The following is a 15,057-nucleotide window of genomic DNA, read 5'->3' on the forward strand; positions in this document are numbered from 1 at the left end:
CTCGAGTTCAAAGGAATAAATATAACGTTTCATGAACATCGAACGTTCAGCGAGTTCTCAATAAACTGTAACAAAAGCGAAACAGAAGCACTCGAGTGATTCGAGAAAACGCAGCGCACCCGACACGGAATGCGCAGTTTTACAATTTCCAAGTCGCTGCCTATTTATAGACATACTTTTTAACCCCCGACGCAAAAACGACGGGGTGTTATAAGTTTGACGTGTCTGTGTGTGTGTGTGTGTGTGTGTGTGTGTGTATGTGGCATCGTAGCTCCCAAACGGATGATCCGATTGTAATGCGTTTTTTTTTGTTTAAAAGGTATGTCAGTCGGGAGTGTTCTTAGCTATGTTTGGTGGAAATCGGTTCAGGTCTTCAAGGTCATCAGCTCGTTTGCTAGATGTGATAGGAATGTTACACGCTCAGTTTACTTGCAAGTATATGTGGGATCTGAAATTTGAAACACTAATGTCTTTTGGAACCACTGAGCTGGTCTGCTGTTAGGGCACGAAGGTAGGAGACGTAACCCTGAACTGCCTTTTAGTAAACCCATCGAGTTTGGGCTCGTTGAATTTGTCTTGACGAGTTCTCTTCATGTTTCTGATTGACGACAACCTGATGCTGGAAATGGGATGTGGTGGATGAAACCCTGGAATCCCGGAATGAAACGGATAAACCGATTTATATTTTTTGCTGAAAATGTAGAATGTCCAAAGGTTAATCTTTATTGTTTCTCAATCTGTGCAATTCTCCCAGAACCAGTTTGTCATGAGCATTACCTAAACAGCTTCCTTTGGCCGAGATCGCATATAGCGACCCCATCTTAAGATAAAATAAATTAAATGAAAGAAGGAAAAATTAAGGAGCTCCTTTAAAAAGCATGAAATAAAATTAAATTATAAATTTAAAAAAACCCCCGACCCAAAAAAAGTACGCAATAATTATGACAAAAGGTTAAAAACGCTAAACCCTATAAAAGCAAAAATAACTTTTAACACTACGTAAACTAAATTTTGACGTGTCGGGGGACCGCTTTTTACCTTCATAAATACTTAAATAAATCAAATGATACCTACCTAATTACAACATTCGTTAAAAAAAAAACACGCATCTACCTCTAAAGTAATGAATTAGAGCGGTCCCCCGACACGACAAAATTTAGTTTACGTAGTGTTAAAAGTTATTTTTTGCTTTTTATAGGGTTTAGCGTTTTTAACCTTTTGTCATAATTATTGCGTACTTTTTTTGGGTCGGGGGTTTTTTTAAATTTTATCTGAAGCGTAAGATTTCAGGTAGGTAGATAGTTTTGTGGTGGTGTATGTAATCAGTGGTGCGTGGGGTGCAGTGGCGCCGCGTGTCAGGTCCCGCGTCCTTGCGGGCTGTCCTCGCGCGGTGGGGCGCGCGCGAGAGGCCGGCGCGGGCGCAGTGCGAGCGCGCGCGCCGCCCGAGCGCGACATGAACGTGTTCACGCAGACGCCGCGCGACGAGCCGCGCGCCACGCACTACATCGAGATCGTGGAGCCCGAGCCGGCGCACTGCCAGCCCTCCGCGCTGCCGCCGGAGGGACACGGCACGCTGCGCGGCTACCGGCTGCTCAACGACAACCTCTGCGCCTTCGCCCCCGGGGACAAGGACAAGCTAGCGCCGCGCTACGACGTGTGCTCAGCCATCTCCCCGCCACGCTCCCGCATCCTGGAGCTACTGCGCCCCGAGGATCCCGGCCGAGATGCTCTCGAGGCTATTGTGCGGCCCATTCCACGTCGTGGCCTCACCAGGCCGCTGGACGAGGATACTCGGAGGTTCCTACAGCGAGCTCTGCAGTCGCCGAGCCCATTGTTCACCGCGTCTACACCAGAACCACATCACAGGCCACCAGAATCTCCAGAATCGGACAAAGAGCCAGAAACAGCGACAGTTGCTGAAGAAACTAGTCAGACACCAAAGAGCTCAGCGGCGGAGCGGTCGCTGGCGGACGAGCTGGCGGAGGCAGAGGAGGCGGAGCGCGAGGAAGGAGCGCGGCGCGAGCTGGTGCGGCGTGGCGGCGAGGTGCGCGCGGCGGCGGAGCGTGAGCGGCTGGCGCGGCTGGCGCTGGCGGTGGAGGAGGACGAGGCGGAGGAGTGCGCGCTGTCGGCCACGGCGCGCCGCCTGGACGCGCTGCTGGCGCAGTCGCGCGACCTGCACTGCGAGCTGGCCGACATCCACGCCGACCTGCAGGTGCTGGCCCGGCGCCTGGCTCGCCGCGACCCCTGACGCGTTCGTACCGTTCTGCCGCCCTGCGACTCTCGCACGCTTCGCACCGAACCGATCTGTTCGCACGTAGCACCACCTCCTCAGGATATGAATTTCCTTTCGTTCAATAACTCGTAGCAGTTAGTAGCCCCGTCGAGTGCAATAGCCGCCGACTCATAAGCATATCTGTGTTGTGTGGAAGTATCGCAACCGGATGCATCGGTATAATGAAATTGATTGGTTCGGTCGTTCGGCACACATCGCCGGCTCGTTATCTGCGTGCAGTTAAACAAACGATCTAGTTAACTGCATCATTAAGTAATACATTATCTTGTGTTTCGTGCTACTTTCACTTCGGCCGTTGTCTCTGTCTATCGCATAGCTCTGGTGTTAGTGACACGTAAATCTAATTGTGTTCTTCGCTAATTAGGATTCTACATCAAGTTCCGCTAAAGTGAGTTTTTTGGAAATATTTTCCGAAGTATATCTTCACGTAAGTTATAAATATTGGTTACAGTTATTCAGTTTTGCAAAGCGAACTTATATTTCTCGTGCAAAGGATTCCGAGGGTAAATGATGAACGTGTTCATGGTAGCATGGTGTGTATGCACATGACACTTCTAACTGTCAGTAACTGTTGAGCAGCAGTGGCGGTGCGGCCGATTTCATAATGTTATAATCCTCTTCATGAATGCGGAACGATTCGCTTCACTAACTACATTAGCACCCGGTATGTGCGAGCTCAACGATATACCATCCACACGGTTCTAAGTTTCATAATTCTGAAAAAGTATCTTACAAGCTCAAAAGTAAAAGAAAACAAATAATGTCAATAATGACGCTGACCCTGAAAAAGTGCACTCATTTAAGCTAATTAGCATAATCTCATAATATTTGAGTGTCAAACAATAACAAATGATAAGAGTGTGTACGTGAACAAACAACTCGAAGCATATGATAACTATTCATAATAATTACTTGCTTGTTATTTTGATAATGCACAGACATGTTTGACTAAGCTACAATATTCAAATCAGTGTCTGTGTAACTATACGAAATATCCATATTTTATGGCAATGAATTAAAATTTGCTTTTCTTAGATTTTAAATAGTGTGATAATTGTCCAATCTTCTTATGTCAATGAAAACAACTATTTCTTTTAGATAGTCGTTTCAATCAGTCTATTCTGTTTTTGTTTCTGGCAATCTATGCCGTCGATGTCGACGATTTTGCCACTGACAAGTGAAAATACGAATCTTGTTTTATTGCATCATGCATACATCTTAATAATTGATACTTCAGTTTTTACAGTTGTCAAACTATGTTACGTATCATGAGTATATCTGCATATTGTCGTCAGAAAGATGATGATGTGCATACTTTTTAAACGTGACTGGCTAAAACTGTGACTCACATTACCACCTCCTTCTTGATCATGGTCATGGCCATGGTCAAGATGACCATAATCATCATCATCACAATTAAATTAGACTGCCATTAACATCGTATCATTGTAATAATTTGATGTTTTGCTTCAATCAACACGAGCATATTTCTATCAATTTTCCTGTCATTGTGATGTGGTAACATCTAGTATGCCTATGAGGAAATCGCTAAACAATAATTAACATGTCATATATTTTGCCTTATGTTGTTATAAGCATATTAACTCTTTGTTTTTACAGAGTGGGATGCTTTAACTTTAATATTTAAGAAATGCGATCACTTAGCAGCCGGATCAGAGTTAATGGTTGTAATTAAATCATCCTCAGGCGTATTTTGATCTTACTGTTTAGAGGTCACTTAATTTGTATCTGTATTGGTTGCTATGAAATCTTTGCTATGATTTTTTTGTCATCTGTCGTTTTATACGATCTCGTCTTTCATTTGAAGTTCGATTTACTTCACCGAAAATTTTCTTGGTTTTCATATTTCAGTACTTTGATAGTATTTAAATTCAAGGTCTTCAAATCTTCTTCTTGTCTTGGAATTACTTTAAATTCGGCATAGGGAGTTGTTTTTTTTTGTTGTTGGTCCCAAAGGATAATACGTCACTATGAGTCACGATACAAGTTATCAGTCAAATTCGGAAACAATTTTAGATTTTTTGTCCTGATGAATCTTCAGTGACAAATCATTTCTGCAACGGCCTTTGGATTGCTACATGACTTGTCAGGCTGGTGTGATGAGATATTATAAACCCTGCAGAGATGTGGTCGACGTTTGATTCCAAAGTTGGTCATGTTTATCTGACAGTCAGTCTTCATAAACTGCGGTGCTTTCGTTGGTGATATTTCCTACAGTCTTCATCATCAAGCAAATGATGCTTTATTTTCTATCTTTTAATTATGATTCTTGTATAAATACGAGATGCAGTTACATATCATGTCTCATGCAATTCGTCTGACGGTTAGTCACGAACGTTGGAGAGAGTGCGAAAAGACGCCTTTTTGGGACTATGACTATGTTTAGAAATGTTAATCGTTTATAGCTATAAACAAACACAACTAATGGGCAATTTCATGCAGATTTACGGTTTAAAAATGTGCGACACTTTTGGTGTGGGGTTTTTGAAATTATTGCATTCTTGGAGATTAGAAATGGCAACATTAAAACATTTCAAATCCTTTGGGTTAACGGTCTAAAGCTGGTATTCTAGAACGAAATAAAATTCAGGCTTTGATCTTATCATTGACATAGACGGAAGTTAATTTTGACAGTTTAGAATGTCCATTCCATATATGTACCTATGTATTATTATATGATAGCAAATGGTTCTGAGACTAGTTTTGTTAGAAGAAACTCCAACGGTCTTTCTACTCAGGTGTAATATGACGGTAATGTTAAAAAAAATGACAGAAAATAATCGAATTTTTACTACAAACCGGTGTTCGAATATCGTTCTAGGATACCAGTAACACTCCCCCATCACACCAACTCAAAAAATCCTAAAATTAACCCATTGTCCTATCTTTCCAGGCCTCATCAGTGCGCGCGCGCCGATGCACGGCGGCTGCGCGCGCGCTGGGGGCGGAGGCGCGGGCGCTCCGCTACCTCGACGATGTGGTGGCGTTGTTGCGAGGAGACGTCGCCGCCGCAGCGAGGGCGAGGGCCTGGCCCTTCGCGATTGGCCGACGGCAGCCAGATAGGAATTATATTATATGATCTCAGGTATGAAACTGGTGGTGTTATTTTTCTGTTATCTTTTTCTGTCTAGCCTTTTCACAACTGTGTTGGGTTCCGCCTAGGTTTAACCAGATGCGGCTGAGTATTGTATTTTACATGAAGTGTTAGCCTATCTGAGCTCCTCAACCCAGTTACCTGGGCAGTCCGAGCCCATTGGCAATAGTAGTTGTCAGAATTTTTAGCCTTACCGAGTATTAAAATTGTTACGTTTGAAATTATGTACTGACTTACTAACTGTTCTCGTCGTAATAATAATCGATGAATCGTAGAATGGTCTGATCAGTTTCGCGCAGTGTAGTAAACAGAAGATTGCGTTGTAAGAATAATGGTTTGACGCCAAAAATGTGCCGTCTCTTCTGCCTAATCCATGTGATCGACTTTTATATGTAAAATATCACATAGTTTTAATTAGAAGACATACTTCATAGTTTCACTTTTTGAGCATGTACGTCGTACACAAGGCGTGGTTTAAGACGTTTCACATCTGCCGGACATCCAGTGCGGCCTCATTTTTTTGTTTCTGTTTTTTTTTTGACTTGCTAATTAAAGAAGCCTACTCTAAGTGGATATTTGACACACTTTTCTTCAAAGTTGATCAAATCAGTAGCCCAAGTGTGTATTCAATGACTAATATCATAATCGGAGATTAAATATTAACATGATATATTAATGTATGTTTCCCGAAGCATGTGTATCGATGTACTTTGTTCGTTATCAAACAAATCTTGTTCCTACTTATTCTGAAGTGCTGATGATAACTTATTATTAAATAAACACTATTATCTGCACGTGACTAATAATGTTATTATAATGATACATATGTGTGTCTGTATGTCTGGGATATCAACAACATAGTGTGTAAAATTAAGTAATGACGGGTAGATACCGGATATTTGACGCATCTTTTAAAACTAAAGGAATTTACTACTCGGTTTGATACTAATTTGTAACAGTAGCCAGGACTTGAGAGTAGAAAATTAAGCGACCAGGCAGTTTAGGCATTATTTTTATATTGGGCCCTACAAACATCGGCCAACATATTGGCAGTATACCTACTGAACTAATTTTCAAAAAGTATTTGTAAGAAACTAAGTAAGTAGCTACGTTAAACCAGTTGTTGATAGTACAAAAACTATAACTCATATCTAGATGGACAGACGTAGCTAATTTTGCAATTATAATATCAAAGTTAGGATGCAGGTTTTTATTGACACTAAAAAATCATATTAAAAATAAATTGTGTAATGTTGCGTAAGGTAAAACTAGTTGTTTTTTTGTCTGTCTAACACATTAAATGGCAAAAACTAATGGCTATCTTACTAACAGTTCTAGATGTTTTATATGAACTTTCTAGATGTTGTAAATCACAGAAGATTGACTCATAGAAGTTTGTGCTAAAAAACTGATGCAATATAACGGGGATCGAACCTAACGATAATTAAAAATGACGGGCGCATTAGGTACCTATAGTTGATGTCGACTTTCAGTTTATCAGATTATTCACATTTATTATTTGATTTATGTTGACTTCATTTCATGTGTTCAAGATACCTACAATATCTGCATAATTTAATGTACATCAATGTATATAGTAAAATCGCGGATATTTTAAAAAATCGCACGCAATTTATTACCGTTTGCTATTTTATAAAACAAATAGACCAGAAGACGTTCATACAACTTTATAAAAAAAAACGAATAACCTTTTTATAATACCTAATTATTACGACAAAAAAACGAACTACTTAAGTAATAATTGGCACGAATGAAGTAAAAAAATAACATAACTTAACAAAGTCTAAACATACAAAAACCATTAACCTATATTACCCTTGAACTTAGAATCAAGTTTATCAATTCCTGTGTCATTCATTAAACTTAAAACAAAAGAAGAAAAAAACCGTCAATATTTAACTAACAGCGTGTTAACATCTATTGTAAGAGTTAATTATCTTGTTAAAACAAACAGTAAGTAAGCACCGTTAGTAAATTGTAAATGCGAAAGTAACTTTCACAACAAAACGCCTGAAACTATTTACAATGCAATTATTTGTTTTTAAGTCTTTGAAAGATCAGCTGCGAATTCATTTTTATGCTATACATCATCACTGTCCTTTAGAGCTCCCAGACACTACAAACTTTTAGTCGGCCAATAGTTTGTTTGGGCTCATAAATCAGTATGAAGATGAATGGTAGTAAAGATCAGGTATTTAGTTGGTATCAGACTGGCTGAAAACTTTAAATGGATGGATGGATTTTTTTTGATCAACTACGGCCGACTTTTTAGTCTGCAGTGTGCGGTAGAGAAGCCCAACTATGTAGACTTTCAATCTAACCACTTGTAGCTAGTTACCATGCCTTCCTCATTATTATTTCTTCAGCGTTAACATATTCATCAACATGTCACAATCAAATTCCGCCATGATTTCTTTTGCGCCTCATTACGCAAAAAACCAACTCGATGGGTCCCGTTTTTAATGTACTCACTAAAGTACAAATCGTGCATAAAGTCAGTTAGAAAAACAAACGAAATTGAAACTTTTTTGTGCCTTGAAACTAGAATAGAAGACACGCGAAACGATATTCGACAGGATCGCGGTGTTTGTACGTAACTACTTGGGTTGCCAGATGCTGTGGGTTTCCCAGAAAATGGGGAAATTAGTTTTGCGAGACCCTGAGTTAAGTTTTTAGGTTACTGGCCAAAATATGTAGTTAACTTTAATATGATACATAATTTTACCATTTCAGTAAAATCCGAATTACAAAATTAACGATAGTTATTGATTGAACATTTATAAATAAACACTTTTCTTATTCAGAGCCTGAATGGTTGTTTCTTGGTGCTGCTGACTGATGAGTCTAATTTTTAACCGACTTCCCAAAAAGGAGGAGATTCTCAATTCATATTATTGTTTTTTTTTATGTCAAGATACATATTGACTCATTTATAAGTCCAATAACGTCAGTCATGGCACTTAGGCAGTATGTAAGTCATGTTCAAAACTTGAACTTTCTATAAAAAATCGAAGTATCAAACACAATTATTAAATAACTTTTTATCTTCGAGTTAAGATACTCTAAAAATTATATACATACGTCACAATTTTCTCCCCAATCCGGGTACCCTTCATCCTGTAACTGGCAACCCCTCGTTGAAGCTAATTACCGGCGCGCGAGCTGGCACCGATCGCGCCGCAATCCGAAGCCGTACACGTACTTACGAGTCGCGGGTACAATAGAAATACTGATGATTTCACAAATTACTATGCTAGGTATTACTTAAAAATATTAAAGCTACCAAAAGCTATTAAATAAGTTATTTTTAAGGAAGAGTTGCCCACTTAGGTAAATAATATCCGCACTGTGGATGGGAGACCATATTGTAATGACGAATTCAGCAGGTATTTCGGAAGGCGCTTTAAATTGGTGGGTCCCGGATGTCATTTGAACATTTTTGGAAGTCGTTACGGGAGGTCAGAAGCTGGAAAGTCTGACTACCAGTGTAACCGAATTACCCAGGTACATGAGGGTAAGGAAAAATCAGTAGTAACCGACCGTCACCAATGTTTGCTATTTAATTAATTAGGAATTTTATCTTGTAAAACTTTGAAACAATTTATCTGCAACAGTAATACGCGATTATAATTGTTTAGTAGGCCACGAACAATGCGCTAATTACTTACATATAAGTTCTCCATTTTGTAAACAGATTTCAATCGACTGCAGCAATTCTTATAACATAGAAAACCTGCCTTATGCCATGGGCTTAAGGTTTAGTTTTGTTTTGGTTACAGTTTTAAGTGTTACAGATAAAGTACACAGGATACGTAGAAGCGTTAATAATTACTGAATATCTGTTAAATTATCAGCTTTTGACAGCGGTTTCACCTGCACCTGGCACCTACTTCACGCACCCTTATAAAACGAACTCTCCTCAATAAATATAACACTGAATTTTTTTTTCAAACCGGTCCATTAGTTCCTGAAGCGCGTTCAGACAAACAAACTCTTCAGTTTTATAATATTCATGATTCAGTGTATTAACACATCACCTATCTACTTACCTACCTGTAGACAAATTCCTTCATTAGAAAGTTGTGTTAAACACATACTAAATTGATTATTGCGAATGCACATCCGCTCAAGCAAGTTTACAATCAGTCATTAGCATAATAATTAGGTACATGTGTTTGTATGACAGCTGTCAAAGAATATTTAAAAAGAAAAGACACAGTTTTGACAAGGAGCAGGTTGTATTATACAAGTGGAAAAAATTCTCACAATATTAGACCAAATATGAGGTAGTTTACATATATTCAGTTGACGAGTTCCCTCGACCTTCTCTGGTCTCCATCATCAAGTCAGCTCCAAACCTTCACTGTTGCAAAGGTCTATTCAATACGAATAATATAAGCCCAAACACGAGGTAGTTTACACATTTAGTTTTCGAGTTCCCTCGCGTTCTTTCGTCTCCATCATCAAGTCAGCTCCAAACTTTCACTAATGCATAGTGTTATCAGACATACACCTTATTATTAAGTTTTTATCCTACCCATGCCTACAATTTTCAAAAGTTGCCCTGAATTTCTCAGGGTTTCCATCATCAGATCAAACAAAAAAATATTCCTATAAACAAATAGTATATAAATAGTAATAGTAGATATAAATAAATAAAAAGTCCTGTAAACGATGTTTTCATAGCAGCGCCTGAACAATTTTTAAATCATTTTTTTCGTATGAGCTGTAAAAAAATAGTTAGATAGTATGCCATATTTTTTTTACATTTTTATCTTTTATTTGAGATACGTCACATTGTTATAGGACGTGAGGCAATTTTGTATGGATTGTGATCCGACTTCTTTATTTTTATTTAGTTATTAACTATAAAAAAATTGGATATTTAAAAAATAATGTACAAAAGTAACTCGCTTAGCATAAAGCATTTTCCGAAGGTCTTAAGTTTAAGTTTAAGTTTTTATTGCTTCAAAGTAAATTTTTATTAGAAAAACTGAAAACAATGGTCTATTACCTACCCAATGTTTTTATGACCAGTGCAATGAAATTGATGAATTAATTTATTTTGAATAGTTTAAAACATACATACAGCCACATATTTTGTTCAAGCTATGTTGTACAAGGTATAGCTATGCGCATGCGGCAAACTAAAGCTAATAAGCGTAGGTATTGTAGTAGGTCATTATCATCAGATTTTTCAAAATTAATGTTTTTCGGTAATAACTAAAATATCGGTTATCATTTGATAATCTGGCAGGAAGGGGGCCCCATTCGATCGCGGGGCCCTGGGCATGTGCCCATAGTGCCCAGTGGAGAAGAAGAGCCTGGTTGTAAAAGGAGCGTCTGACTATCTGACCTTATCAACCCATTTTCTCGGGTAACCAAATACCCCTAAGTAAGACTAGTTGCCAGACTTACAGTACTCACTACCCGTAACGACTGCCAAATATGTTCAAATGACATCATCAAAATATATAAAAAAACGACACATATCCTCCCTCATATAGCACCAACTAAAACAGCGCTCACCAGCCATTGCGCTAAACCTGCGCACGAGTGGCTGCCTGTTGCATAACGTGTGCTTACCTTGGCGCCGCGTGCGCGTGACTCAGGTCAGTCATGCACCATTTGGTGAGACAAGTGAGGCGGCTCATATGCCAATGGATTCAATGTATCGGATTTCAAATTATAAAGAAATATTTTCAGGAAAATTTACATTACCTGCAAATGCATGCCATGTTTTTATCTTGGCTTTTTGAGGACCTTTTACACAATGCAGTGCTATGCTATGTAAATAGAACTCATATCCTTTATTAGGCGAACTCAAGCTTTAAAATGACCAATAACTTCTTCTTCCTCCTGCCCTGTTCCCAATTTTATTTGGGGTCGGCGCAATATGTCATCCTCTTCCAGTTTTCCCTGTCACTCGTCATTCTGACACTCACTCTCTTCCTATTCATGTCATCTTTCAGGCAATCCATCCATCTTTTCTTAGGTCTTCCTCTTCCTCTCCATCCATCTACGTTCATACTTAGCACACACTTTGTTGCATGCGTATCATCCCTCCTCATTACATGCCCATACCATAAAATGACCAATAACTTGTGTCACAAAAATATCATGTCCTCAAACGTAGGGCATCTATCAGTATTGCAGTATAATAACAAACACGTGAATTTATAAAATAAACCAAAAATCAACCTTAATCAACGGAATTTACCAAAACCAACCAGCTACCCGTGACACATCACTCAATTACCAGCCCACTGGCAGCCTAACAGCCGCAATCAGATTGGTTGAACAACCACAATCGCATTCGGCATAATTACATCATATTAACAAACAAATATACTAAACTATGCCATATTTAGCCAATGGCTGCCAACCAACCACCGGTGGTCGTGGAGCTAGGAAAGGAAAGTGTCAGAGGAGATATGCTTGTCCTTTTGATATTCCCAACGTGGGCATGTTATCCGAATAAGCCAATGACTCCTACTAGGTGCAATGTTTGTTGAACTCAATTTCCCAAATTCCAATCCTAACTACTTATTCTTATTGTGCATCTTCCTGTCCGTTTCCCAATCTAGTGAAGTGAGCATAGTCATTAGTCAGTGATCTAAATATTTTTTTTTCTTTTCGACTAGTCTTTATTATTGATACATCTTTCAATCAATGTCATCTTTGAGGTACCTAAACATCGCACATCCATTCTCGATAAAAAATTTATCGACTTCAAGCTGTAATAACTGTGTATCACTATAATTAAGCTGAATCTGGTAAGAATCTAATAGTAAGAGTTAATATCTCAGTAGCTTTAAGGAATATCGCCGTTCCTTCATGACTCGATATTGCAAACAATATTTAACGCGACAAACATCACCGATTGCGCCCTCTATAGGAACAATCGGGAACCACAATACACGTTCCGTTACGCATCAGTTATTAACGCGTATTGTCAAATATTAATACTGAACGGCTTTCATTCGTAATTGTTTTAATTTTAATGTTTATTGTGCTGCCAATACTTGGTGGTGACCTACTAATATTGCGTTTTAAATAAGGGTCACACAAAAAGGTTATTTACATAATTTCGATACTGGTCCCCAGGAAATATTTTAGAAAATAGTTAAAAAAACACTAGTCATCTATTGTCATCAGAACTCAGAGCAAAATTTCATCCTAATCGAAGACCGGGAAGTGGGTCAACTTAAGATTTCAAGATTTACTTACATACCTCCGTAGAATACAAGTGAAGCTAATATAAGCGTGTTAAAAAAATCTAAATATCATTAATCCGGGTGCGGGAAGCAGTCCCCTCAGGTCGCAGCGACCAAAAATCCTTGAATTACTGTTCCTATATCACTGAAAATTCGTAGCTTAGTTTGAAGATCGCGACTTTATTCTTAGTTAGGTTTAACCAGTACCTAAAACCGTGGGTTGACAACGCAGACAACGTGGGTAGACTGACAAATATTGACCAGTACACTGACCTTTTACATATAACTCTTAAAAATCACCAGATAGAACCAATAGGTAGGTAACTATTTTAAGATGACATTCGAACCCTATTTAACTCTTATCACACATAACCCCATTTCGATACAGACAACTGCAGAAAATAAATCAAGCACAAATCGTTTTATTGAACTCTCGTGATTACAAGTCATTAACTTTTTAAGCATTACCCACTGATCATGTTTATAATGAATGTTTCAGAATTGGAGATATCCCTGACTATGGCCACTTCTCGAATGTTCGACGCACCAAAGGCATGGGGCACCAAAGGATAATAGAATTGCATGTTATTTAGCTCTAATGCCTAGGAAACGATAGTTGCATTGTTGCAATTAAGACCTCACACTGCAAACTTTTAGTAGGCCGATAGTTTGTTTGGGCTCATAAATGAGTATGAAGATGAATGGTAGTACGTAAATGTCGGATGACTGTTTAGTCTGCAATGTGAGGGTAAATTAAGCTGTCAAGTTACAGGTGTTTATTGAAGGTAATAAGAAACTATGCTTAACTATTTGAGTTTGGTCAAGCAAGATCTTAAGAGCATTAACATGACAAAAAGTAAGTTCTGTAAAGGTTATTATCATGCAATTTTCATATCAAAGTGACCATGATATAATATAGAAAATATAATAACCACTGATTATCTACAGTATACATCTGTAAGTTTGGACGTTGATTATAATCTTATCCATTCCAAAAAGGTTTCATAAACCTTCGAAACAGAAAGTACTTTTCAAAAGGTTTATAATTATTATTGAAAGAGATAATTTCGCTCTTAATGCGAAATTAGATTAAAAATTCTCTATTTTATACTACTCTTTATTGACTTAATCTTGTAGTTTCCTTAATTGATATGAGTCAGAAAAAAAATGATATCTTTAAAGTACATTTTCTTTAATGTCAAGCTGAAATACATGAGCGTTTTGTACTGTCTCTGTGTATTATGTGTTTTACACTTTAATTAAGTTATTCACAGAGATCGTGCATATGTATATTTTGTACTTAACAGTTCATTGAGAAATACTGATATTGTTAGGTTAAATAATAAGAGAATTATACTCCGTTTGAGAGGGCACTTAACTAAAGGCAAACAATATTGATAGGTCTTTTTACACAAATACATATTAAACAAATAAACTACTGCTGTATAATAAGTATTCACTTGAATAACTCATTGTCATTATCGTATTTACATGATTTTTTCTCCACAATTTATTCTTCATAAAAAGTCCTATCAAGATTTTTATCTCTAGTCAAGTGCCTACTTTAACGGAGTATAGTGACTATCTATTTGTTTTTACCGCCTCATATTTATTATTTAAAAAATATTATGAATTGTAAAATGTTATTATGAATTGATAAAAAGTGGAATTTGCAAAGACTATGGAAATATCATACACAATTGGTAAATTATTATTATGCATGGAATTCAATAATTATATTTCTGTTGATAAGATTAATACCATACCAATTTTGTAATGCAATTTTAAGAATATTTTATATGAGTGACATTTTCGTAATAATTATATTGTTTAGTTATGTAACTTAGATTGAACTTAGTAGTTAATGTAATACTCGTTTTTCGGATCTCTTAGACTGAACTTGTTTGGTTAGTGATTGAACTAAGTTATGGAGTTAGCTTAGAAGGTATTTAATTAATGGGTTTTATACCAGTTACACTGTTTGTTAATCTTATTCAGCAGTGTCGTGCCCTTTCTTATACGATTAGATGTTTCAGTCAATTTAATAAATGTTAAGTTTGCGATGTTCATTTTAATAAGCAATTATAAAAGTTTTTCATCCGTCTTTTTGAACTGTTTATTTTTTCTGAGTAAAATAAGAGTATACTTCGGATTAAATAAGTTTACCAGTCCCAATTTTGCTACCAGAACTGTTGACTGTTCATGGTAAAAATGTAATCTGAACAAAACACTTGTATATGACAGGCATCAAATAGCTATCTTAGGAGTAGTATAGTTATTGGAACTATACCTACTAGTCACGCGACTAAAATGCATCCTCATTAGCCTATTTCATAAATAAAGAGGTAAAATGTCAAATAATTAGGATTGTTTGTTTAATTTTGTCACAACTAAATAAACTGTGGAACATC

General features: G+C 37.6%; 1 protein-coding gene across 2 annotated transcripts; it reads left to right on the top strand.

Annotated features, from left to right (window-relative positions):
• Positions 1 to 1,353: 1,353 nt before the first annotated feature.
• On the top strand, positions 1,354 to 15,057 carry LOC110376998 (uncharacterized). 2 transcript variants are annotated; one of them, XM_021335668.3, is made up of 3 exons: positions 1,367 to 2,212; positions 5,208 to 5,399; positions 13,146 to 15,057. In XM_021335668.3, the coding sequence occupies exons 1-2, from the start codon at positions 1,454 to 1,456 to the stop codon at positions 5,391 to 5,393; spliced, it is 945 nt and encodes a 314-aa protein (XP_021191343.3). In that variant the 5' UTR covers positions 1,367 to 1,453; the 3' UTR covers positions 5,394 to 5,399; positions 13,146 to 15,057. The 2 variants fall into 2 exon arrangements, with proteins under 2 accessions (XP_021191344.3, XP_021191343.3); XM_021335669.3 differs by lacking the exon at positions 13,146 to 15,057 and having other exon boundaries at positions 1,354 to 2,251; positions 5,208 to 5,346.

Source organism: Helicoverpa armigera, chromosome 6 (assembly GCF_030705265.1).
Source record: "Helicoverpa armigera isolate CAAS_96S chromosome 6, ASM3070526v1, whole genome shotgun sequence".
NCBI lineage: Eukaryota > Metazoa > Arthropoda > Insecta > Lepidoptera > Noctuidae > Helicoverpa > Helicoverpa armigera.